Source organism: Eptatretus burgeri, chromosome 1 (assembly GCF_056783735.1).
Source record: "Eptatretus burgeri isolate ZD-2024b chromosome 1, Ebu_testis_v1, whole genome shotgun sequence".
NCBI lineage: Eukaryota > Metazoa > Chordata > Myxini > Myxiniformes > Myxinidae > Eptatretus > Eptatretus burgeri.
This window is the reverse complement of record NC_140961.1, coordinates 107,383,521-107,410,361: the sequence shown is the minus strand read 5'-3', so window position 1 is coordinate 107,410,361 and position 26,841 is coordinate 107,383,521. Positions and strand designations below refer to the sequence as shown.

Below are 26,841 nucleotides of genomic sequence, written 5' to 3'. Positions count from 1 at the left end.
GGGGTCTGGGTGCTTTGGGGGTCCTGAAGAGTTGTGGAGCACCTTCAAGACCACCGTCCTTGATGTTGCCGGTGGATGCCTTGGAGTTCACCGCAGGGCAAAGAAGAATTTTGTCTCTCAAGGGACACTGGATACCATTGACCAGAGTCGCAGGGCCAGGCTGAATGGCAGAGCTGAGCTGTTCAGGGAGCTGAGGCGTAAAACTGTACGTGCACTGAGGGTGGACAAGGAGGCCTATGTGCGAGGAATCTGTGAGGGGGTAGAGCATCACCTGTGGACAGGTGATTCTCGTCCCGCTTACAGGGAATTCGCGCACATGTTCATCCAAGCCCATCCCTCGGAGCACTGCAGTTCGAGCAGAGAGTGGTAGGCTCTTGACAGAGGAGTCTGAAGTGAAGGCCCGCTGGGCTGGTTACTTTGAGCGGTTGTACCAGGCTGATCCCCCAGCTGTCGAGTTGGACGTCAAGGGTGTTACAATCCCTGTTGCTGACCCTCGAATCAACTGTGGTCCACCATCGCTGTGGAAACACGGGCTGCGGTGAACCAGTTGAAACGGGGCAAAAGCTCCAGGGATCTGTGGCATCCATGCCGAACCGCCAAGGCTGGTGGAAATGCTGCACTCAAGCGTCGTTGCATGCAGTTTTGTGCTCTGCCTGGAACACAGGCATCATCCCAACTGACTGGAAGAGGGGCCTTGTTGTCCCTCTCTGGAAAGGGAAGGGTGATCGCCAAGACTGCAACAACTACCGAGGGGTGACGCTGCTCTCAGTGCCGGGCAAGGTCTTTGCTCGGATAATTCTTGATAGGGTTCGCCACCATCTGCTTGAGCACCAGCGTCCAGAGCAGTCAGGCTTTTTACACCAAAGAGGTCAACGATTGACCGTATCCTTGCACTTCGTGTCCTCACCGAACGCAGACGAGAGTTTCGGCAGGGCTGCTTGCAGCCCATGTTGATCTCTGTAAAGCGGCTCGATTCAGTGAATCGGGATGTCCTCTGGAGGATTCTTGGTCTTCGTGGGGTGCCACCAAAACTGATCGATCTGATGTCTGAACTCTACTCTGGTACTGAGAGTGCTGTGAAGTGTGGTGGTACCATCTCTGACTTATTTCCAGTTGTTACTGGAGTTCGTCAGGGGTGTGTACTTGCCCCCACACTTTTCAGCACTTGTATGGACTGGATTTTTGGGAGGATGTCGGAGAGATCAAGTTGCGGTGCATCGTTTGGCAATGTCAAGATCTCGGACCTTGATTTTGCAGATGATGCAGTCATCTTTTGGAGACTTTAGACATCCTCTTGGGGGCCCTCGAGGTGCTGAATGAGGAGTCGGAGCCGTTGGGATTACGGATTTCTTGGGTCAAAACAAAGATCCAGGCTTTCGGTGACATCTTGGATGCTGCTGTCCTGTCTGTGTCTGTTTGTGGTGAGGATGTTGAGGTCGTGGATAGATTCACTTACCTTGGCAGTGATATTCATGTCTCCGCAGGTTGTGAGCCGGAGGTCAATAGACGCCCTGGGTCGGGCCTGGGGAGTCATGGATTCACTGGATCATGGGGTGTGGCGCTGCCGGTACCTGTGCGGGAGGACGAAGTCCGAGTCTTCAGGTCCTTGGTATTTCCAGTCTTGCTCTATGGGTGCGAGACTTGGACTTTGACCAAGGATCTGAGACGGAGACTTAATTCCTTTGGTACCAGGTCTCTTCGGAGAATCCTTGGCTATCACTGGTCGGATTTTGTGTCCAACGAGCGGTTGCTGAGAGAGACTCGGATGAGATTTGTTACCTGCATAGTCCGTGAGCGTCAGCTGCGGCTGTATGGACATGTGGCTCGTTTTCCTGACGCTGATCCTGCTCACCAGATTCTCTCAGCGAGGGAGTCTCATGAGTGGAGGAGGCCAGTGGGCCGACCACGTGCCTCATGGTTGCAGCAGGTTGACCATCATCTCAAGGAGATGGGGATGGGCCTGGCATCTGCCTGGGGGATGGCCAGACGGAGGCCCCTGGAGTACCGGCGGAAAGTGGACGCAGCGACGCGCTGTTCTGGCACATGCTCCCATACCTGACCTGACCTGTGAAACCTCCAAAAATGGAGACACAGATCTGGCAGATGCTATGGATCTGCATTCCCTCTGGGGGACAGGGTATGAGGTGAAACAGTGAGTGCATTGAATCATATAGCTCAATGAAGCTGGTTAATTTTGGCACATTCCTCATTTTTTTTGTTCACTTAATATAATTCTCCAAACAGGAGAAAAAGATAAGTTTTATGGTTTGTAAATTTCACATTTTCTTGTGTATATATGGAGGAGCAGGGAACATAGCCTTGCTTGTTTAAAGTAAACATGTATATAGACTTAGTTATAAGACTCATTATTTCTTAAAATTTTAAGATTACACAACAGATTTCGACACTTATTTAGTCTGGACGATATCCGATCCTCAAAATCGAAATAATATTTTGATAATATACTTTATCTAGTCTGTGAGTATAGATCATGGAAAATCGTATCATATAATGCATGTAATCACTCCAAACTCCTCATTTGAACTATAGCACTTACAAAAGCAATGTATACAGCCATTTGTAGTGATTATGAACAGGCATTCGATGATATGAATAAGGAAAGTGAAAAAAAAACACTTTGTCGTTAAGAAATCGTTGCTGCCTGCTCCAAGTCAAGGCATGGTTGAGCAGGCCAAAAAAACATGGCAGCTTCAGACCCCAGTGAGGTTACCAAGGAAACACCTTAAGACCCCAAACAGCGAGGTGGCTGAGGATAGCTGGATGAAGGATATAATTAAATAAGGCCATTAATTATCTTCAAACGGTAGGTTTTAATTAACCCAAATTCCCAATTTTCAGTCTTTCACTTCATTGGAGTTTTCTTGGAATGCATGCAAAGTTTCAGGCTGCGAGGTTTTATGGTTTTATAGTTATGGAGGAGACACACTGACACACACATTGACATTTATTAGTATAAACGTACCATGTGGCAAATGACAGAAAAGAAGGGACATTCCATGGCTTGTGGGAAATGCCAGAAGATAGAAAATATGGCACATTCGAAAAATCTCATGTGTGTGCTATACTACCCTTGTGTTCTTAGAAGGAGCCAAGTAATGCTCTATAAAGTTCATATAAATGGGCACCCTCCATATATTCGTTAAAACCCATCAGTTCGTAAAGTTATTTGTTCCTTGAAAACGAAAACCCACCAGATAATGTGCATGTGTGTGATTCATTTGTTTAAAAATATTGGTGCCCCTTTGCCGTTTGCATTCTCCCTTACATTGTTTGTCTGTCTCCATCTAGTTTCTCCCTCTGCCCTGCTGTTGGTGTTTCCCCTTTCTCCTGCTGTTCCCTTTGTTATATTGTGTCCTGATTTGTTCTGTGAGATCGTTCTTCCACAAACTTAGGCCATGTAAAAAAAATAAAAACACAATGCCCTGACTTTCAGGTCCCTGACATTTGTGACATTTTTCATGAACATATCACCTGGGAATAGCAGGGTACGACAGGACAGTACTCACATTCTAATTGTACATACTTTATACACATAATGTACTCACATTCTAATTGTACAATGTATGAAATTAATTCTAACCACTGACTGACTGACTGATATTAATCTTCAGTACCTTCCGGGTAACGTAGAAAACTATAATTTTGCGGGCCAACGGACTCACTGACTGTATCCGTTACACCAGGAAAAATCACAGAACTGTCGGGAAAGCATTCATAAATGAAAATATAAGTAATTGAAAAAAATAAGTAAGTCAATAAATAAATGAAGATAAGTGACCCGAGACAATGGGGAAGCATAGTTATTTTGCGTGCTGACGGATATTGAAGCCAATACACTGGGAAAAATCACAGAATTATCGGAAAATGTCCGTAAATGAAAATCTAAATAAATGAAAAAAATGCAGGAGACCAAACAAAACTAAACAAACTAAACATATGCATCTGGACTAAACAAATGAGAAAGCACATTTTGCTATGCTTACAAGGTGTAAGCATACCCCACTATACTTTATACATGTACTGTACTCACATTTTAATTGTACATACTTTATCTTCTATCTTCTTTTGTCTTCTTTATTTATTAGACATCCTATGGACCTAAATGAACACTCGTTTTCCTCTGCATGCATTACACATCATGTGCCTCGAATTTCACCTCCCTAAGCCTTGTATTTATTGTTATTTAAAAAAAAAAGAAAACGCTTCTGTACACCACCATTGAGGCTCGGTTTGCAAGTCACCATCTACCATTAGAATAGAACAGACGTAAATACTTTTTTGTGAAAAAAGTTTTTCGATATTTTTTATCCTGAAAAATAGAATGAAGTGAGCACACAGTCTTATTAAAAAATTGGCCTTTAAAACTCGACTCAAATCATCCTTATGAAGGGGGACAGACATACACAAACAGACAAATACACAGTTTTATATAGGTATGTGTGTATATATATATATATATATATATATATATATATATATATATATATATATATATATATATATATATATATATATATATATATATATATATATATATATATATATATATTAGCTACGAATCACTGTGTATACTTCGCTTTTGTAAGTGCAATAGTTTTCAAATTAGGGGCTTGGAGCAATTTCATGCATTATTTGATGTGATTTTCCACTATCATCTTTTACAGACTAATTCAAGTAGATAATTGAAACATTATTTCGGTTTTGAGGATCAGATATCATCCGGACTAAACAAATGTTGAAATCTGGAGTGAAATCTGATAATTTAACTTTAAGTCTTTTAACTAAGCTGATATACTTATTTACTTTTATCAATCAAGGCTATGTTCAATCCCTCTCCATATAAACATAAGAAAATGTCAAATTTCCAAAGCATTAAACTTATCTTTTTCTACTGTTTGAAAAATTCTATTGAGTGAACAAAAATTTTAGGGATGATAAGAAAATGTCAAATTTCCAAGGCATTAAACTCGTCTTTTTCTACTGTTTGGAAAATTAGATTGGGTGAACAAAAATTTGAGGAACGAACAAAAAGTGACGAGCTTCATTTAGCAATATGATTTAATACATTCACTGCTAGACCTTGTTCCCTGTTCCCCAGAGGGGCTGCCTATCCATAGCTTCTGCCAGATCTGTGTCTATTTTCAGGAGCTTTGTGAGGTGCTCTACAGGGAATCAAAGCAAATCTGGTGAAAATTCCATTAATTGCTGCATGTGCGGTGAAGACCGGCTTCAAAGTTAAAGGGATTATTGATGGTATGCAGCGACAGCCTGGCCAGCAGTTCCTTATCAACTATTTCATTGGAGTGCTTGCTTGAGTGCTAAAGCCACTTGCTGAGCGACCACTGTCGATAGCCTTACTGTTCTACGTTATTCTGAGCGAATCGTTCACTCACTGCAGACACTTTTGCCATGCCACGTCATCCTGAGCGAGTGGTTCGTGCTCTGTCATCCTGAGCAAGTGGTTCATGCTTCATCGTCCTGAGCAAGATGTTTGTGCACCGTCATTAATTCTGAGTGAATTGTTGTGAAATAACATTCGATTTCTGAGCTGTTTGCCTTATTAACATGTTTTCTAAATTAACGAGCCAAATTCTTTTCCACCCGTCACACACATCTGTTCATAAAGATTAATGTTGGTGAAAATATCCCTGAAACGTCTGTATAAATGCAACATTGTTTTTCGGTGAAAGCTACTCAAGGTTTTTGAGTTGTATGCAGTACGTTTAAAAGCCAGTAATCACACCGATTCTAACCTGCCGATTCCCTGAAAATTGTGTCTGAGTGGTGTATGCATCCAGCTTGGCTCTGGATGCATTATGGCAATGTTTTTCTCCACACGTGCAGGTGGTGTTTGTCTCCGGACAGGTCCGGGTGGTGTTTGTCTCTGGATATGGCTGGATGGGAGTTTGTCTCTTAACAGCTTGGCTCCAGACGAGTCCAGGTGGTATTTATGTCTGGACACATCTCGGCGGAGTTTGTCTCTGGACGCATCCGGGCGCTATTTCTGTCCGGACGGGAGATTGTTTCTGGATGAGAGTTTGTCTCCAGATGCGTCTGGAAGGTTTGGTCCCCAGATGTGTCTGGGTGGTGTTCATAGTATAACCTATAGAAAATGGATTTCAGACATTATTTTGCTTCCATCTTCATTGTTATTATATGCAGAATCATTTTGATGAAACAGTATGAATCATAATTTACGCTCCACCACACGTCTGCCTTCCCTTCCTCTCAACTCACACTGTCTTTCTTTCCTCCACCCCTCCTTGCTCATCGCTCCTCCACCCATCCTCGCTGCTCTACCCCTCCCTCCTCTCTGCTCCACCATTCTCTCTCTCTCTTCCCCCCGCCTTTTCTCCCTCCCCCCTATAGTATTACCATCAGCGAAGCGACGGGTGGCATTTGCCCATGTAATTATAAATGAAGAAGAAACAAACATATGTATATATGGGAAAATTACACGCCCAGACCAGGAATAAAAAATCCCTCCTGAATTAAAAGGAAAAACTGAAAAATGTGTGTTTTTAGTGTTTTTATTGAACAAAGAATTCTGTATATGCAACACTCTGTAAAGAAAAAGACACATTGTATTTAATGAGATGACATTTCATGAGATGCTCGACATTGATTCTTCACTACCAGATCTTGAATGCATGATCGAATGCCAGAGAGAACACAACACAAGTCCCGTTCAACGTTGAGCTTGTTTCTGTACTTGGTCTTGACAGCATCGAGCATGGAAAATGCAGCTTCACAAAAATACGTTGATCCAAACATTGTCAGAATCTGACGAGCTTGATGTGAGATCAAAGGGTAAAGAGAAAGGTACATGACCCAGAATGTCTCGAGATCCAGTTTTTTGAAGTCTTCTTCAGCTGAGGAGTTGAACTTTAACTCAAGAAACTCCTCTTGCACCTTGTCCCAAATATCAGCTACTTCACATTGAAATGAGTTCCTAATGAATTTCCAGGCTACACGATTCTCATCTATATCTGGAAAGTATCTGATTAATTCTGCTTTCAATTCAGTTAGATGAGTAAATATTTGTCTCTTTAACTCAGAATCAAGGTAACTGTGAATGAGAGCAGAATCCAAGTTGGCAAAACTGGCTGTATTTCCATCCTGAATTCGACATTTCCAGAAGTCGAGTTTGGCCATGAAGGCTCAAATGACGTCATGGTGCATGATTATGTTGATGTTTTTCCCTTGGAGTTTGAGGTTGATGGCATTCAGCGCTTCATAGGTGTCCACCAGGTAAGCTAGAGACAGCAAAAATCCTCCAGACTGGAACTTGTCATGAAGATCTGCTTTCTTCTGCAAAACTAGAAATGTTGCCACTTCTTGTCATAGTTCATAAAGCCGTCCAAGCATGTTCCCCTTCAAAAGCCATCCTATGTTTGTGTGGTAAAGCAAGGCTTGATGTTCAGAATCCATAGCCACACACAGGTGTTTGAAGAGCTGACTTTAAGGCTCCAGCTTTGATGAAGTTGACTACCTTGATTGCCAGGTTCATGACATCCAATTTTCAGCAGGTAGAGTTCTGGCTGCTAAGGCTTCATGATGAAGGATGCAGTGCGTACCTACAGCAGATGGACTTTTTTCTTTCACTCTTGTTATGAAACCAGATTGAAAAACCAAGCATGGTCGGAGCTCCATCAGTACACACCCCTACCAGCGAGTCCCACAAAAGTAGATTTTCCTGGAAGAAGTTTGATACAACTTCAAAAATATGTTGCTGTTGTATAACTTTCCATCGGATGGCAGAAGAGCATTTCCTCTTTTACACTATTGCCTGACACGAAACAAGCATACAGCAGTAGCTGAGAACACTGAGCAACATCAGTAGTTTCGTCCAACTGGATGGCAAATACAGGAGAAGCTCTTACTTGGTCGATAACTTAATCTTTGATGTCTTGAGACATTTCATCGATCCTTCCCTTGATGGTATCGTTTGATAGAGAGATTTGGGAAAGCTTGTTTGCACTATCCTTCCCCAGAACGAGCTCTGCTGCACGCAGTACACTTGGTTTTACGAGTCTCTTCGATGTCATGGCTCTTTTTGCTCTTTGCAATCAACATTACGATCTCATGCCCAACTGTGTCTGCGGACGTCCTCCTGCAGTTGGGTTACTTCTTATTAGGAGGTTGGTGGCAGGATTTGCACTCCGGCCACCGTAAAACCCCTCATTCCGCAAAACGCAAAAACGCAAAAAAATCTGGAAACGCACTCCGTGGGAGTACCTCCTGTGCAGCTTCCCTTCGCAGGGCAGCTCACCGGATGACGGGATCGGGGCAAAACCTTCGGGACCCCCAATCTTTGATAGGAGGGAAACCACGGGGTAACATCCCTGGGTCAGATTGCGGGAGAGTGTGTCGGAGTGGTGCTGAGGTGTCGTCCACCAGACGGCGGTCTCCTTGGGTTAACCTGAGGCGGTCCCTTCGGGTGGGTGCCTGGAATGTCCTATCCCGAAGAGAGGATGATCACCTGTCTCTGTTATCATCTGAGCTCAAGCGTTTGGACATTGGGATTGCAGCTCTCTCTGAGGTTCGGAGACCGGATTGCGGCGAGATAATGGTGGGTGGTTACACCTACTATTGGTCTGGTCGCTCTGATGGTTACCATACCCAAGGAGTTGCTGTAGCTGTGTCCAATAAGCTGACCCCAATGATAATTGAGGTAACACCGGTCAACGAGTGTATTATGAGATTAAGGATTCGTCACTCCTTAGGTGTCATTTCCCTGGTCTCTGTTTATGCTCCGACTGAGGCGAGTGATCTCACCGTGAAGGATGCATTCTACGCCACGCTCGAGTCTGTGGTTGATCAGTGCCCCAGACGAGATACACTTCTAGTCTTGGGGGATTTCAATGCATCGACTGGAACTGATAGGGATGGTTATGAGGTGTGTGTTGGTCCCCATGGGTCAGGAACTATGAACCAGAATAGCACTAAGTTCCTTGATTTTGCAAGAAGTCATGGACTTAGGGTGGCTGGTTCATTGTTTCAGCGCCCACAAGCTCATCGCTGGACTTGGTATTCCAACGCTGGCGGTGTGGCAAAGGAGATTGACCATGTCCTCATTGACGGTCGTTGGAGGATGATCCAGAACTGCAGGGTCTACCGGAGTGCTCAGTTCCTCAATACTGACCACAGGCTTGTTGTAGCAACTCCAAAGCTGCACCTTAAATCCTGGAGAATGGTACCATCCCAGCCTAGGCTGGATGTTGCCAAGCTCAGGGATGAGAGAGTAGCTGAGGAGTTTGCAAACAGGCTGAGTGGACACTTGGGGGGTCTGGGTGCTTTGGGGGTTCTGAAGAGTTGTGGAGCGCCTTCAAGACCACCGTCCTTGATGTTGCCGGTGGATGTCTTGGAACTCACCGCAGGGCAAAGAAGAATTTTGTCTCTCAAGGGACACTGGATACCATTGATCAGAGTCGCAGGGCCAGGCTGAATGGCAGAGCTGAGCTGTTCAGGGAGCTGAGGCGTAAAACTGTACATGCACTGAGGGTGGACAAGGAGGCCTATGTGCGAGGAATCTGTGAGGGGGAAGAGCATCACCTGTGGACAGGTGATTCTCGTCCCGCTTACAGGGGAATTCGCGCATTATGTTCATCCAAGCCCATCCCTCGGAGCACTGCAGTTCGAGCAGAGAGTGGTAGGCTCTTGACAGAGGAGTCTGAAGTGAAGGCCCGCTGGGCCGGTTACTTTGAGCGGTTGTACCAGGCTGATCCCCCAGCTGTCGAATTGGACGTCAAGGGTGTTACAATCCCTGTTGCTGACCCTCCAATCAACTGTGGTCCACCTTCGCTTGTGGAAACACGGGCTGCGGTGAACCAGTTGAAACGGGGCAAAGCTCCAGGGATCTGTGGCATCCATGCCAAACTTCTCAAGGCTGGTGGAAATGCTGCACTCATGTCGTTGCATGCAGTTTTGTGCTCTGCCTGGAACACAGGCATCATCCCAACTGACTGGAAGAGGGGCCTTGTTGTCCCTCTCTGGAAAGGGAAGGGTGATCGCCAAGACTGCAACAACTACCGAGGGGTGACGCTGCTCTCAGTGCCGGGCAAGGTCTTTGCTCGGATAATTCTTGATAGGGTTCGCCACCATCTGCTTGAGCACCAGCGTCCAGAGCAGTCAGGCTTTACACCAAAGAGGTCAACGATTGACCGTATCCTTGCCCTTCGTGTCCTCACCGAACGCAGACGAGAGTTTCGGCAGGGGCTGCTTGCAGCCTATGTTGATCTCTGTAAAGCGTTCGATTCAGTGAATCGGGATGTCCTCTGGAGGATTCTTGGTCTTCCTGGGGTGCCACCAAAACCGATCGATCTGATGTCTGAACTCTACTCTGGTACTGAGAGTGCTGTGAAGTGTGGTGGTACCACCTCTGACTTATTTCCAGTTGTTACTGGAGTTCGTCAGGGATGTGTACTTGCCCCCACACTTTTCAGCACTTGTATGGACTGGATTTTAGGGAGGATGTCGGAGAGATCAAGTTGCGGTGCATCGTTTGGGAATGTCAAGATCTCGGACCTTGATTTCGCAGACGATGCAGTCATCTTTGCGGAGACTTTAGACATCCTTTTGGGGGCCCTCGAGGTGCTGAATGAGGAGTCGGAGCCGCTGGGATTACGGGTTTCTTGGGTCAAAACTAAGATCCAGGCTTTCGGTGACATCTTGGATGCTGCTGTCCTGTCTGTGTCTGTTTGTGGTGAGGATGTTGAGGTCGTGGAGAGATTCACTTTCCTTGGCAGTGATATTCATGTCTCTGCTGGCTGCGAGTCAGAGGTCAATAGACGTCTGGGTCGGGCCTGGGGAGTCATGGATTCACTGGATCATGGGGTGTGGCGCTGCCGGTACCTGTGCGGGAGGACGAAAGTCCGAGTCTTCAGGTCCTTGGTACTTCCAGTCTTGCTCTATGGGAGCGAGACTTGGACTCTGACCAAGGATCTGAGACGGAGACTTAATTCCTTCGGTACCAGGTGTCTTCGGAGAATCCTTGACTATCGCTGGTCGGATTTTGTGTCCAACGAGCGGTTGCTGAGAGAGACTCGGATGAGATTTGTTACCTGCATAGTCCGTGAGCGTCAGTTGCGGCTTTATGGACATGTGGCTCATTTTCCTGATGCTGATCCTGCTCACCAGATTCTCTCAGCGAGGGAGTCTCATGAGTGGAGGAGGCCAGTGGGCCGACCACGTGCCTCATGGTTGCAGCAGGTTGACCATCATCTCAAGTAGATGGGGATGGGCCTGGCATCTGCCTGGGGGATGGCCAGACGGAGGCCCCTGGAGTACCGGTGGAAAGTGGACGCAGCGACGCGCTGTTCTGGCACATGCTCCCATACCTGACCTGACCTAGGAAGCCTCTACAACCTTTGAAGTATGTTGCCGAAATGTTCCGCTGCTGTCCATCTTAAGGCCCGGTCACACCTTGACGTTTTAGCCAACGTATGCCGATTTTTGAATTTTTTTTCTAAAACGCTGGCACACGTTGAATAAGTTATGGGTAAGTTTTGATAACATTGAGAGCAGCTGAAAAACACTGCCATACGTCGTTGTACGTTGGCTTTAAACGTTGTACTTTTTGGTTGTCCTCAAATTTTTTCATGCTTGAAATTTCACGACGTATGCCGGCGTATGACTCACACGTTCCGCTACGCTGGCCACAAGTTGTATGCACGGTCTGCGATCGTTGACAGATGTCAACACATGCTACCTGTAAGTTAATCATAAGTTAAGACACGCCGAGGTAATGTTTAGCGTACCCGAAACTTATTTCTAACCTATGATTAACGTGTTGTTGGCACGTTACGCGATCGTTGCCACACATCGACAGACGTTACTTTTAAGTTACTCATAGGCTGAAAGACGTCGGTATAATGGATCGTCCTTGCGTCATCGTCCACGGCCACGGCCAGGACACTTATTTGCAGCATTCTTCAAACTTTTCTTCGGCATGACGAGGATGTTCACACTTCGATGTCTAGCTTGGCTATGATTCCAATTGTCCATCGGCAGCGTCTATTTAAAATAGTCGAGTTTGAGCGTTTTAACACGTTCAGAAGAAACGCTTCAAATTTCAAAAAACAAAGGCAAGTGACAGCAATTTAAATCGTTCATTGTAAACAATGAAAATAGTTGAGTGGTACCGTTTAAAAGTCGTTGAGTGTAAAAAAACATCCAATTGTTGAGCGCAAGCGTCTACTTTCAATAGTGGGGTTTGAGCGATTTCGCACGTTCAATAGAAACGATTAAAATTTCCAAACCCCAGCGTCAAAAAACAAAGGCGAGTGACAGCAATTTAAATCGTTCATTGTAAACAATGACAATAGCTGAGTGGTACCGTTTAAAAGTCGTTGAGTGTAAAAAAATCCAATTGTTGAGCGCAAGCGTCTACTTTCAATCGTGGAGATGCAGCCATTTAAATCGTTGAGTTTATTATTTAAATCGTTAAATCTTTAAACGCAAGGACGATCCATCATAACCCACACCCTCCCCCTCACACTCACCTACTACTGCCAACATGAACAAACTACTACTAATACTAATACTGATACTGATACTGATACCGTTACTGCTGACATGGACATCGACTCAAAAAGGACTCGAAAACACTGTTGGGTTCCCCTTTTATGAACACCATTTTTATATACCAATTCCCAAAACCGCTGGGAACACGTCTTTATATGGCAGTTGTAAGCTAGAAACACGTTAATTTTTTTTTTGTCGACCGGAAGACGTCATTGGAATACGTCTACATACGTCGATGTGTGTTGGGACTACGTAAAGAATTGGTTCAAAGCACGTCAAACATAAATTAGAAATAAGTTTCGCGTAAAAAAGACATTACCGCGACATGTTTCGACTTATGAGTAGCTTATAAGTAGCCTTTGTGGACGTGTGTAAGCGTCCACATATCGTGTGTAAAACTTATCCCCATCGCATGTGGAACGTGTGTCATACGCCGAGTACGTTGTAAAATTTTGAACATGTTTAAAATTTATTGACGTACTCTACTTACTACGACGTATGATAGCGTACTTTAGCGTTGTACTCACATATACCAAACTTACTCATACCGTATTTGACGTGCCCCAACGTTTTTGACACATTTTTCTTCGGTCTGCATACGCTGGCAAGATCGCCAAGGTGTGACCGCGATGTTGACACTTCCATTTCTACGGCAGTTATGATTCGAATCGTTGTGCGTCATTCTTTTAATAGGCTACGTCACGACATCGTCGGTGATGCGTGCAACGCGCTATGCCTAAGTTAGACTATCGTTGGGCATCGGTTGTGTAGGCCAACAACAGGTTCAGCATTCGTTGGTATAAGTTATCTATAACACAACGAAACGTTCTGTGTCCGTTACCAATGCGTTATACATAAGACCAAGTCGCTATGAATACGTCCGAATCTTTAAAAAAAAACATCAAAAGTTCAACGTAAGCCAGCGTTTTGCATACATTTTAATACGTTGCCATCGCTGGCTAAAACGTCAAGGTGTGACCGGGCCTTTAGCTTGCTTCAAAGACTGCCTTTTTGTTTCAAAAAAATGCCTTAGATTTGGCAGCTAGAGCAGGATGCATTGTCTTCAAGTGGTGTTCCAAGCGTGTGGGCCACATGCCATCATTGCTCAGAGTCTTGTAGCATATTACACACTGGGGTACCTTTGTGTTACTCTTTTGGAGGGACACAAATCCAAATCGAATATATTCATCAAGATACTTCCGCTTTTTTGCACTCATTGGCGAATGATTTAGTTTGAAATGGGTACTGCAAATCTGTGAAAAAAAATATTAATTTTAACATTAAATTTAAATAAATGTTGAATTTTAAAATTAATTTTAATACAAAAATGGTAGGCTGTGTTGCGAATAGAAAACGAAAATTATTTAAGGCGATACTTTTGTTTTTTTAATGTTCATCATGATATTATGCAAACACTTGTTAAGAGAATTCCAAAAACAATTAGAGAAATTCATGCTTTTTTCTCCAGGCTCGTGCCCCCTCTGGAAATTACTCAACGGGCTACCCCCCCCTTGGGGGGGGGCGACCCCCAGGTTAAGAGCCAATGTTTTAAAGTGTTTTGATGTAATTACCTCGAGGATATTGCTTTGATCAACTCAAATATATATATATATATATATATATATATATATATATATATATATATATATATATATATATATATATATATATATACACAACTTGTTGGGCAACTTGTATGAGCTAACCACGTGGTGATGTTGATGCAATTGATTGGATGAAGGCTTTGAATGGAATTTCACTGTGGCTGTATTTTTATAGGCATGCTGGTACTACCTTAAAGTTCTCCTCTAATTTTGAAAAACATTTTCGGATGGCTGACATGGCTGACCTCTAGATCCATCGCACCCAAATGATAGCATGCCCCATGAAGCAATGTTCAAGCTGATTATATTCAGTTGGATCCAATTCCCTCATGACTTGTTCTCAGATTGGACATCTTAGACGTCAACAAATGAAATTTCTTCCTCTACCTATTTACATCAAGTCATGACCAACATGTTGGAATAAATAGTTTGCAGTTGTGTATTTAATGCGAAGATAGTAAACTTATATTTCTCAGATTATCATTCATTGCTCGATAAATAGATGTAATAATTGGGAAAACCACAGTTTATTATAAGATGTGGTGTCAATGGTCTTTGCCCCCATTATACCATCGTCTTGGCCCTTGTGTAAGAGAGAACGTGGACCTACCCTAAGGAAGTAGCTAACTTGATAAGTTGGCATTACCTCTCCCATTAGCTAATTTGGACCATTGGGGGTCAGGATCTACCCTAAGGAATGTGTGACCTTGTCAGTGAGGACAGGAAAAGGGAGTGAGGGGTCTTTAGAGTGCATCTTTGGGTGATTTTGTGATATTTAATTTTCGGTCTCGTAGATCATTAGTCTGACCACTATGACAAAATTTTATCATGAGGTTCTTATGAGATATCTATCAAATCAGATGTGACATTTCAGGTTATTTTTGTAAAGCCTCATATCATTAAGACATTGATGACATACTGTATCTATCCCAGAGGAGGTTTAAATTAAGAAAGTCCTTCAAGGTTCCATGTTTCCTTTATCTCCGAATTAATTACTATCAAATAACTGTGTTGCTGCAAATGAATATAGGACGAGGATACAAAGTCCACAATATCTCAGTTCTCATCATTCTAACTGATTTCTGGAAAAAATATCGGAAATGAGGGTTTTAAAATATATGAATAGCAATCAACATTTATGGCACATTGCACGAACCACTTTGGGAAATGCTGCTGTGTAACCATTGATGTTGGAATCATGATGAGTGGAGTGTCCTGAGAATGCCAAATTACTAACTGGGTAGCAAGCACATCATTGTGAAGGTTACTGCTAAACTGCTTCTGATTAAACACCCACACCCCACCCTTAACTCTGCTATTATCGCTGGATTGTGGCTTTTAACACTGCACTGTATTATGTTCAAATATATGCATTGTAGGATTTCTAGTACACTCCAAGAAAAACACAATGGAAGAAGTTAAAAGCATTGATGATGATGATGATGATGATGATGATGATGATAATGATGATGATATGTGTGTCATTTTTATATTTGTTAGAAAAAAATTTATCCTTAAATGTGTATGTTTAACAAAAGCATAACTACAGTGGTGGCCTATGACAATGCATTCGCTATCCCGAGGCTGCTTGTTCAACTCCCATTGAAGGCATCAGCACTATGAAAGATTTGGATTCTAAGCTTCTGCAAAACAGCCCCAGGAGAATTACTGCTGTTATCGGAATGTCAGTTAAAAATAAAAACCCACCTGGCTCAGCATAGACCTTCAGTAAAGGGGCTAATGTGCCTGTTTCACCTCGTCTAGTTTACAGTAGGATGCCAGTCCACACTTTGTGGTTTGCTCTTAATACCCACAGGGCAACAGCGATGAAAAGGCTTTGCCATCCCATATAAAAACGTCTCATGGGTCTCCCATCTGAGCACCATGGTGTCTTACAACTTGCCTTACAGTAGCACGATGGTGTATTATTAAGTGCCTTGTGGGAGCACTTTGGTGTCTTATGAACAGCCCCATGCGAGCATCATGTTAACTCATAGAAGCACAAATGCATCTCATGATACAGCTTTAGTATTTCATGGTAACCCTAAGGTGTTTGATGCAAAATCCGATATTTTTTCCAAAAAAAATCCGTATTTCTAATATATCACAGTCAAATAATTGTCACCCGTTAATATTATATAGTCCATTGACATTTTCCAAAGTATCTGCCTAAATAACGAATGTCAGAACAGTGAACTACACAATAGTGAAAAACCATTAAAGTCCTTATTGTGTCTCAGATAGCAAGCAGGTTATTCATAAGGAATCATCATAGAATGATTTTAGCTTTGAACCTGGATGAACAAACTGCTCTTATGCAGTAAGTTACTGTGCAATACATCAGTAAATAAGAATAACAAGAGTATTGACCTCGAGTTTTTTTATGATCACTTTATCCACCTCTTGTTCTCCTAGCTATTGCAGTGCCTTACAAGTAGTACATAGTATTCAGCAGTGGCACGATGAATGGCCAACGATTTTACTCTGGTGATCACTTTGGTACAGACCAGTGTGCTAGATTTCCCACAGGTGTGCTTGATAAAAATGACCATTGCCCTCGGTGCTTGGTATGCGGCGCAGCATGTCAAAGATTGTGCTGTTCCACCCTTCCTTGGATCGTTTGAGCACCTGCACAATGAAGGAAATAGTTGTTTTGAAATCATTGCCAGTTCTGAAAAATTATTCCGTCAGTTGATCCTATTGTTCTGAAATGCAGAATAATGTCTATCTCTGATTATAGGGTTGGCAGGACAGCTTTGAGGTATGCATACTCGCCTCTAAGCTGTCTAGCCTGGATTTGAATCTTGGCACATCTATAAACTATAATCCTGGTGTTTCACAAACAGGGTGATTCATCAATATGTGTGCCATCCATCGGATAGACATTACGCCAGCAGTCCAGTTTGCCAGCAGAGGTCGGTCGATGTTTAACCTCCCTTGATGTCTTTCATGAAGAGTAGACATGTTGTCACCGACACCTTGATTGACCAAATTCCAAATGTCTATGCTGACTGAGGGCTGGGAAGGCAACGACAATACGTTCCAGCATGACCTTTCCAAAGAGACTACTTCAGCACCACCGACACTCTGTCGAGAACATGGTACATTTAAGTGATGATGATCAACAGTTATAGACAGCACCAACATCTGAGCTATGAATATAACTGAAAACTTTATGCTGTTCCTTCGTAGCTCGATACATAATCCCTTGGGCGTATAACAATAAATAACAAACCTTGTCAGAATAACAAACCAATATTCAGAATGATGTGTTTCATTATTGCAAAAAGTTATCACTATTTTAGTTGTTAATCACTTAAAGTTTTTAATCTAATCTTGTTTCTTGCAAATGTTAGCTTATCAACCTCAAATTCTACCTCCTATAAATGAAACAGAAAACCAAATACCGCATTGAAGTCATCAGAAGGAACGTGAATAAGTAAAGAGCAAAGATAGATTCGTCAGGAGGAATCTGAATAGGATTCGGGTTTCAGATGCTACTCCATAACCCTCAAACACATCCAGGTGCAGCCAAGTGAGTCTTACAAAAAATTTCTGCAATAATTCACTTCTCCATAGACAGATAGATAACGAAAGAGAAATAAAGAAGAAAAGAGATAAAAGAAAAGAAAAAGCAAGTGTTTGAATGGAGAAAGAGAAATGTGAAAAAGTAGAAAGAAATGTGAAAGGAACAAAAAAAACAAAGATGTCGGGAAGAACCCGGATAGAGAGGTTTCAGCAGTTACTCCCCAGGCTTAAAAACACAGCAACATGTACAAACTACCAGAGATCCATGATCAGCGGAACACAAATTTAGTTGACCCATCTAGCTCAGCATAGGCCTTCAGAAAAGGGGGTAACATGCCTGTTCCACCTCGTCTAGTTTAAAGTAGGATGCCAGTCCACACTTTGTGGTTTGCTCTTAATGCCGACAGGGCAACAACGATGAAAAGGCTGTGCCATCCCATATAAAGACGTCTCATGGCTTTCTCTGTCCAAGCACCATGGTGTCTCATGACGTGCCTTATGATGGTGTATTATTTACTGCCTTGTGGGAACACTTTGGTGTCTTGTGAATTGTCCCATGCGAGCATCATGTTGTTTCAAAGAAGCACAAATGCATCTCATGATACTGCTTTAGTATTTCATGGAAACCCCAAGGTGTTTGATGCAAAAACAATTTTTTTAAAAAAATCCATATTTCTAATATATCATTGTCAAATAATTTTCATCCTTTAATATTATATCGTGCATTAACTCATACACAAATACAGTTGAAGTAACATGCACATTGCTTTGGATGTTGCAGGCTCCCGAATCAAAATGTTCAAACCTCTTGGTTGATTATTTTTATGAATGTATAGTTGTGATTGGGCTGGCAGGATGGCCTTGAGGTATGGGCACTCACCTCCAAGCTATCTAGCTTGAGTTTGAATCTTGATCCAGTTACAAACCGTTATCCCCATTTTTCACAAGCAGGGTGATTAATCAATGTGTGTGTGCCGTATGTTCAATGGACGTTAAATGGACGTCCTGTCTGCTGACAGTTGGTGGACATCAAAGATCCCACGGTGTCCTTCACGAAGGGGAGGGAAGCTTTCCCTGGCACCATGGCCAAATTACCAATTTCTACCCTGACTATTGCTGAGAAGGCAATGGCCAACCACGCAGTATCACCTTTACCATCAAACTGCTTCGGCAGCACCGATGCTCTGTAACAGAGTATGGCATTCCAGAATCATCAGAGTGGTTGAGATTATCGAAAGACAAGTCTTCTGGAAGTACGTTACCTTGTATTGCTGCCTTCCAGTGACACACTTGTCCTATTATTGTTTCTGACGTTGGCTGAATTGGACGCCTGTCTGCACACCTTTAGAGGGACCATTACCTCGTAATGAGTCATTATCACTTGCAGTCAGGATTAAAATGCCTGCCATTAATCAAAAACCTCGAGATATGCTCTCAAAATGGAGAGCAAAGAGTGGTGTTGATGTCATTGGAAGAAGGTGTTTTGTTGAGCTGCTTGTGTCTAACCCATCAATGTGGATCAATCTTGTTGTCTCTCTGCCACTTGCATCATTGCGCTTTGATGAAATCAGGCACACGTTTGTGGAATTAAGCGACCGTAATGAGAGCCCAGTCCTTGACCCTTGCAAGGAGATACTGGAATGCCTATTTTGTCTGAATTAATTGCAGGATGAAGCGTTGATGGCTTCTGACAATGGGCCTAATCCAATTTGTTATTAATTAATCACAGTTTAATGGTTTTTAATTACTTGGTGACATTGGGAGGGGTGGATCGAGGTAGGAAGTGGAGACAACGCATTTATTCTTTCTAATTGTGATGTCCTGCTCATAAGCATGAGGCAATTATGTTTCCACGAAACCTGCCTATATGAGTGGGAAAGTGTATTATTATTTATTGATTAGAGAAGAAGAGAAGGGTCTGAAGATGTGGAGAGGCAGGGCGAAGGAGGTGAAAAATTGTCCGTGCCATTCATCATGAGTATTTTGAAATGAGAATTCCAACTCGATTCCATATAGTTGATGTAACATGCACGGAGTCTTGCCGTAACTGCATCTTGCATCATTGTGGTCACAAGTTTAAATGTTTCACCTCATACTTGAATTCTCAGTCCAAATTGTAGGCTGCATTGTGCTGTCACTTAAGATGCTGATCAGAAAGAAATTGGCTTTGTCATGTTGATGTATCTAAAATGCCATCTTATGTATTTCACTTTTGTGAGAGCGAGATTTATGATGCTTCATGTTTCCATTTCGAATGACCATTTTAAGATTTCCAGGTTCTCTCTAGCAGTTCTAATTCAGCGTCTTATTGGGAACACTCTTTTTTTTTAATCAAATATGGTTTTTTCACCAATACATGCAAGGTAAGACAAAAATAAATAAACAAAATCTGAACCAGGTGGCACAAAATGAAATAATCAACCATGTGTTGGTTTTCACATTCATGTTGTTTCACTCAATACTCAAAAAAACAAGTTATATTTGTGACAGTGCATAATCTCATGCATACTTGTTTTCACTTATTTTTTTCCCGATGTCGCGGCATGGTTTCTCCAGACAATTTCCTTTATCCAGTTGCACTGTGCAGCATGGTCCTCTTGCCCTGATTTACACTGTTGGGGTTGCTCTCTGAACAGCATAAGCTGCTTACCATCAAATGACAATGTTTAATTTCCTCAGTAGCAAACACCTAACTTGCCAAAACAATTTATGCCTCTTTTATTTATTTTAGGCTTAATTGTAATGGAATTGCATGAACACATTTAATGTATCCAGTGCATGTTTTGGAAAAATAAATGTAAAAATATGGTGTGCTGCATTAATCTGGAGGGTGTCACAATTGCTGGAATGGTGCCTCTTGGATGAAGTGCACGCATATTGCATGTGTCTGTGTTTCTTCAGGCCCATGTGCTTTGTGAAGCAGCTAGAGGTGGTGGGATACGGCGCTCGGAATGAAGTGTCTCCACCAACACCTCACCCAGTTCTGCCGAAAGAGCTGGAGAAGTTCTCGGAGTCAGTCTATGATTATACGACATTTGATGTCCCGGAGTTTGGCAAGTGTGGCGTCTTGCCGAAAGGGACCGAGCAAGAGCCATCACCGCTTACATATGGAGGTTAGTACTTTAACTTATGCTCTTTGTTTAAGTGACCCATTTACTTCTGTGGACGTTTCCATTTGATTGTTTTTATTCATTCAGGGTCGTTTTTTCTCCATGTCATTGACTACGGTGACTAGTTTTTAGCTTGGCAGGATGTCTTGTATATTATCTTTTCAGTCATCTCATGGTAGTCCCAAAAACAACTACCTTTATGGACATGAGAGTATTAAGGATTTTCGTCACATGTTGGGCAGTTACTTCTGTGAGCACTTTCACCCGACTGACTGTGAGCACGATATCTCAAAAAATGATAGACGGATTTGGACGAAACTTGATAGACAGGTTAGTTGTTTGACAAGGGTGAATTGATTTGATATTGGTAAAGATCTGGATACGGATACGAGAATTTTTAATTTTTTAAAAAGTAATTCTTCACCATTGAGAGATGCTGCCAAAAACGATTTATAGCATGATATCTCAAAAAAGTTTTGTACTGACAATGACAAAACTTGGTGGATGAGTTCAGTATGTAACAAGAGCAAGACGATTAGATTTTTGTTAAAGGCCGGATCTGCATCCGGACTATCAGTGCGATACAAACATAAACTGGTCATTATCTTTGCTTTCATTACAGCTCTCAGAGCAGAGTGAGAGACAAGCATTCAACAAGTTAACAAAAAAAATACACAAAAACAGAATAAATGTAAAGGCTTCAATTAGCTGAGAGTTCTCAAGCCACCATAAATTAAGCAAAATATATAACATGGAGGATAAATTGAATGTAAAAAGGAAGTGCGTCCAATTAAATATATGATAGAATGGAAAAACAGAACACAAGGGGAGTAACAATAAAACATTCAGTATTTTGTAAATAAAACAAAACAGCAAATAACAAAGTGGGCTCTTTCTATTTGGTGGACAAAATATTTTTGCGGGGGTAGCCGGCCCAGATGAACCCCCACCCCCCCCGACCCAAATTTGTTGGAGCCAGGCGGTTAACACCGACAGCCCACGGATGGCCGAGCGGTCTTTATTAGAAGAAGGTGGACACATTGATCGACATAGATTTCAACACGTGCTTGAAGGGCATGGTGGAGGGTGAGCACCAGCACTGTGCCTTCTGCTAAGCACCACCTAACGCGCCTTTCCACCAAGCAACACCTTCTGCACCTTTCCGCCAAGCACCACCTGATGCGCCTTTCCACCAAGCAACACCTTCTGCACCTTTCCGCCAAGCACCAACTAATGTGCCTTTCCACCAAGCAACACCTTCTGCACCTTTTTGCCAAGCACTGCTACAGTAGTAGTCTCCTCTCTTATCCTCCGTCTGCCTGTCCTCGGGGCGTGGCCTCCTCACCTCCAAACCCGGGAATGCGGGGCATCTTCTGTTGTTGTTTCAGGGACTCGGTCCATAGCTTATGGCCATACTTGGAATATAAAAACATAGTGAAAAATGACAGAGGGTAATCACGTACAGGGGAACTTATTTTTACTCCCTAAGATAATTAACACCGCACTACTCCTCGTGTGGTGGGGACATGTAACACTGAAGCTGACAGACTCCCTCAATTATATATATATATATATTTTTTACAGATATATTCATTTATTTATTTATGAATATATATATATATATGTATATATATATATATATATATATATATATATATATATATATGTATATATATATATATATATATATATATGTATACAAATATATGTATATACATATATGTATATACATATATGTATATACATATATGTATATATATATATATATATATATATATATATATATATATACATATATGTATATATATATATATATATATATATATATGTATATACATATATGTACACAGGGTACCCCTAAAGTTACTTTACCCCTCGCCTGCTTGGTATGCGGAAACACTGACTCAGAAGAATGATGCAGCACATTCAGATACAATGACAAATTAATTATTGTAAGTGCTGTACAATAAAACCTGTATATTAAAAGAGTTCAAGAGCAATGCTTCACTGGTAAGGGGTAAAGTGACTTTCAGGCCACCCTGTGTATATATATATATATATATATATATATATATATATATATATATATATATATATATATATATATATATATATATATCTCTTGTCGCAGGTGTGGCCGTTAGGTTAATCCCCAAATTGCGGTTAACACTAACCAGGCCCGGATAGTCGAGCGGTTTTCCTGAGGAGGCAGACACGTCATCCTCAGAGATCACAGCGCATGTGGGAGGAGCAGGAGGTTCTGACGGAGTGACGGATGGATGCACAGCATAAGGGGATTATACTCGAACCCACGATAAATACACAGACACAGGCAACTTAAAATAAATGTGGATTGAATGAAAATAGACAAATATTTACAAGGGAAAATAATTCAGAATGTAATAATACATGAGGTAAACCAAAGTCGAAGTTGAGGCACCTCTACACATGGACTTTGATACAGACAAGGGGAAAACATAATGAAAGAAAATCCTCCGTTTATTCTGGCACTTAGCTTGGTCCAGCGATGGTCTTTGTGGAACTTCGCAATCGAGGCACTTTGTCCTGCATGGATAGACGTGCCCAAAATGGCGCCGAGCCGCCCCCTCACAGCAGGAAACGTTTGTGAGGAAATTTGTGAGAGATATTCAATTCCAAGGCTCAGAGACCGCCACACAACATCCACGTTGAACGTGCTTGCCAATACTCTCTCTGCAGAATGGCGCCACTCCGTTCGGTGACATACACTACTAACACAAGACTTCGAGGCCCATCTCTCACGACCAGCCAAGAGTCGATGGCCAGCGTCTTGCTCAGTACGTGAGCCAATTCACAGCACGACCCGCAAATCTCGCAGACATTTTGTTGTGCTGAGAGGAGAGCAAAGCAAGACCCTCCATCCAAGCCACGTTCTTCTCACAACTACAACTGCAAATCTCACCCTTCTTCCAGCTCTGGGCGTGGCTTGCTGGCACGAAACCTGGGAAGGCGGAGCCTCTGCCTGCTCGGCATGTCTGACTCGCTTGTTATTGTGGTTGTGGTTCTAAAAATGCAACTCCTTCATGGCTGGCTTGTAAATGCAAAAACATAGGAATAGGTTAGAGGTGGCAATCACATACTGGGGATATTGGTTTTAATCCTGATCCAAATAATACAGCACCACCCCCCGTGTGGTGACAAGTAACACTTAAGCTCACAGTTTCACTACTTAATTTATATTGAGATGTTTCCTACATGTAGACAGACCAAACAACTCTAAAAAATCCTAAATTTCTGATGAAATTCCTCCATCTTCTCCCACCACCTGAGCAATATATTGTTGTGGTTACCAGATTCGCAAACCACCATTCAGGTCCCTTAGGTGAGGTATCTCGGTAAGTACATGTGTAGTTAGGCCCAAACCCGTTGTCTAGTGGGAATACATGTCATTTATGCGTGCTGCGACTCTTCAGGATAGCCGTTTTTCTTTTACTATCTTTAATTTGGACCAACCGCCATTGTTACCACCACCAACCACCGCTTCACCACAACCGCCACGACCTTCACGTCACACCTCGCAACCGTCGCATCGCCACCGTTCTTGCGCCGCCTGTGGGTACCGGTGTTGGACTCGTGTAGGGCGCGCGCCGAACAGCGTGTACAAAATCACGGATTTTGTGCTTCAAAAACGGATCAAAAACGACACACGCCCACTTTTTGCCGTCCAATCGGTGAGCGAGGGGCGGGTGGCCCCGCCCCCAGGGCGTTGGAGGGCGATCGATATATGCAAATTTATGGATCAAAAAGCATTCACGCCCACTTTTTCTCGGGCCAATGGGGAGCGAGGTGAAAGGTCGAAGGGAGGGGGTCAAAGATGAGAGGGCGAAGCTACGGGGCTGATAAAAAGCGACCGTGTTCGTCAGTCCAGTGAGTAGGAGAGTCGAGAACAGAGAGTCAAGACTTCGCGGGCGGTGGAGTTGGCAAGAAGGAGCTGGTCGTCGTGTGCGTCGGAGTCGGAACGGAGGGGACGGAGCTGTGGAGAGGCGGCGAGGGCAGACGAGGGGGTGCTCGCGTCGTGCAGGGAGCTGCACCCCAGGGAGGCCGACAGCGTGACCTGGCCGAGGTGGAGACGCTCGTTGCGGGGCAATAAAAATCCTCTATACCCCGAGCATCAGCAACCCCCTCCTGTTTCCCCCCGCGCTGAGATAGTGCGACCAAGGGGGCCCCTTTCCCACCCCCTACCAGACACTGCCCGCGAGGCCCGCGGAGTGGAGGCACCATCGCCGCTCCGCGTCTCATCACCAGACGGGTAGGCCCGACCCGGTCTCGGCCTCAGGCCCGCCTCATCCTTGAGGGTATTCTTTCCTTGGTTTTGGGTATGTGTTGTCGGCGCCGTCTGTGAAGTAAAATTGTATAAGTGTTGCCGTGTGCTCGGTAGTCGGTATTAGCTCTGCATTGTGTTTCTCTTTTATATTTGCTTTTTGTGTAAATTGAATTGTGTTTTTCTTTTCTATGTGCTTTTGGTGGAATTGAATATGTGTGCTTCCCGTGTGCCGCGAATAAATGTGCTTTGTGTTGAACTGTTTCCCGCTTCGCTTCGTCATTTCTTTCTTTGAATCCTCATCTTGCTTCACGTAAAGGGTTGGTAGTGGGCTGAATACGCCCGATAATTAATCGAACCGTCGAGGTCGACGATAACACCGCTCGGTTATCCCGATAGTACGGAACGGGTCGCTTAAGTGGCCCGTGTCCGAAGTCGACCTGCGGCGAGGTGCGATCGCCCGGTCTACCCTCCGCGTGGGTACTTAGGTAGGTCGAATTTGGCGAGCAACCCTATCCCACGCGGGGGCTGATTGGCTCGATCGCGGTGAGACTGAAAGGTCCACCCGTGACTGGTTCCCGGCGTTAGTCCGAGAGGGTCACGACTGGATTGTCCGTCCGGTGGGCGACGTGCCGCGATTCGAGTTACGTGGCCGTCAGCACGCTGGCGGGCGCGAAGCCGCAACAATATATATATATACTGTGTATATATATATATATATATATATATATATATATATATATATATATATATATATATATATATATATATATATATATACTGTGTATATATATATATATATATATATATACTGTGTATATATATATATATATATATATATATATATATATATATATATATATAAACATATATCTCTGTTATAATACCAAGCCTGCAAACTAAAAACTCGGCTCGCCGTAACACGACCCCTATGAAATTGTTGTGGCACTAAGCAGACATGCCGACAATGTTTGGGAAGTCTTGGCGTTCCATTGGACCACTTGCATTTTGCACAATGCGTATTTTTGTCATTCCCCGTGTACGGTCTGTCATCTGCTACCAGCTATGTTGTACTGCTATCCCGTGCATGTGCACGGGTATCGCTAATATATATATATATATATATATATATATATATATATATATATATATATATATATATATATGCAGAGAGATAGAGAGAGAGAGAGAGAGAGAGAGAGAGAGAGAGAGAGAGAGAGAGAGAGAGAGAGAGAGAGAGAGAGAGAGAGAGAGAGAGAGAGAGAGAGAGAGAGAGAGAGAGAGAGAGAGAGAGAGAGAGAGAGAGAGAGAGAGATACACCCACCCACATCTCTCACCTGTGAATGGAGGAAATAGCCAATCAGCTCTCACCTTATTGAGTACACCTAGATGGCTGGGATTATATAAATGATTGATGCCTCCCACACTCCTCGAGCCCAAGTCGCTGAATCAAGCAACCAAGAAGACTGACACAAGGTAAGTGCTCATGCTGTTTCGATCACTTCCCAGAGTTCCTCAACAACTATTAAAGACGGTCACACAAAGTAGACACATGAAAATCCCAATGCTTTCCAGCCCCTCAGATACCGGACCGGTTTCATCAGTTATTGGCGAATCATCAATGATGGCGTAGATCAGCAATCAGCGATCTATGCGATTGCTAGATCACTGACGAAGTCCATCTAAAAAGTAAGCGGACTGACTTCACAGAAATTTTATTCCAAAAAATATATTGAAATCACAGCTTGTCCTC

The 26,841-nt window shown here is 43.1% G+C and overlaps 1 protein-coding gene across 6 annotated transcripts in view; it reads left to right on the top strand.

Annotated features, from left to right (window-relative positions):
• LOC147035139 (myelin transcription factor 1-like protein) overlaps window positions 1–26,841 on the top strand; it is a 731,493-nt gene that overhangs the window by 589,342 nt on the left and 115,310 nt on the right. For all 6 annotated transcript variants that reach the window (XM_085894260.1, XM_085894272.1, XM_085894282.1 and 3 more), the window contains exon 13: window positions 20,580–20,791. In XM_085894260.1, coding sequence (XP_085750386.1) covers window positions 20,580–20,791 — 212 coding nt within the window. The remainder of the gene's footprint in view (window positions 1–20,579; window positions 20,792–26,841) is intronic.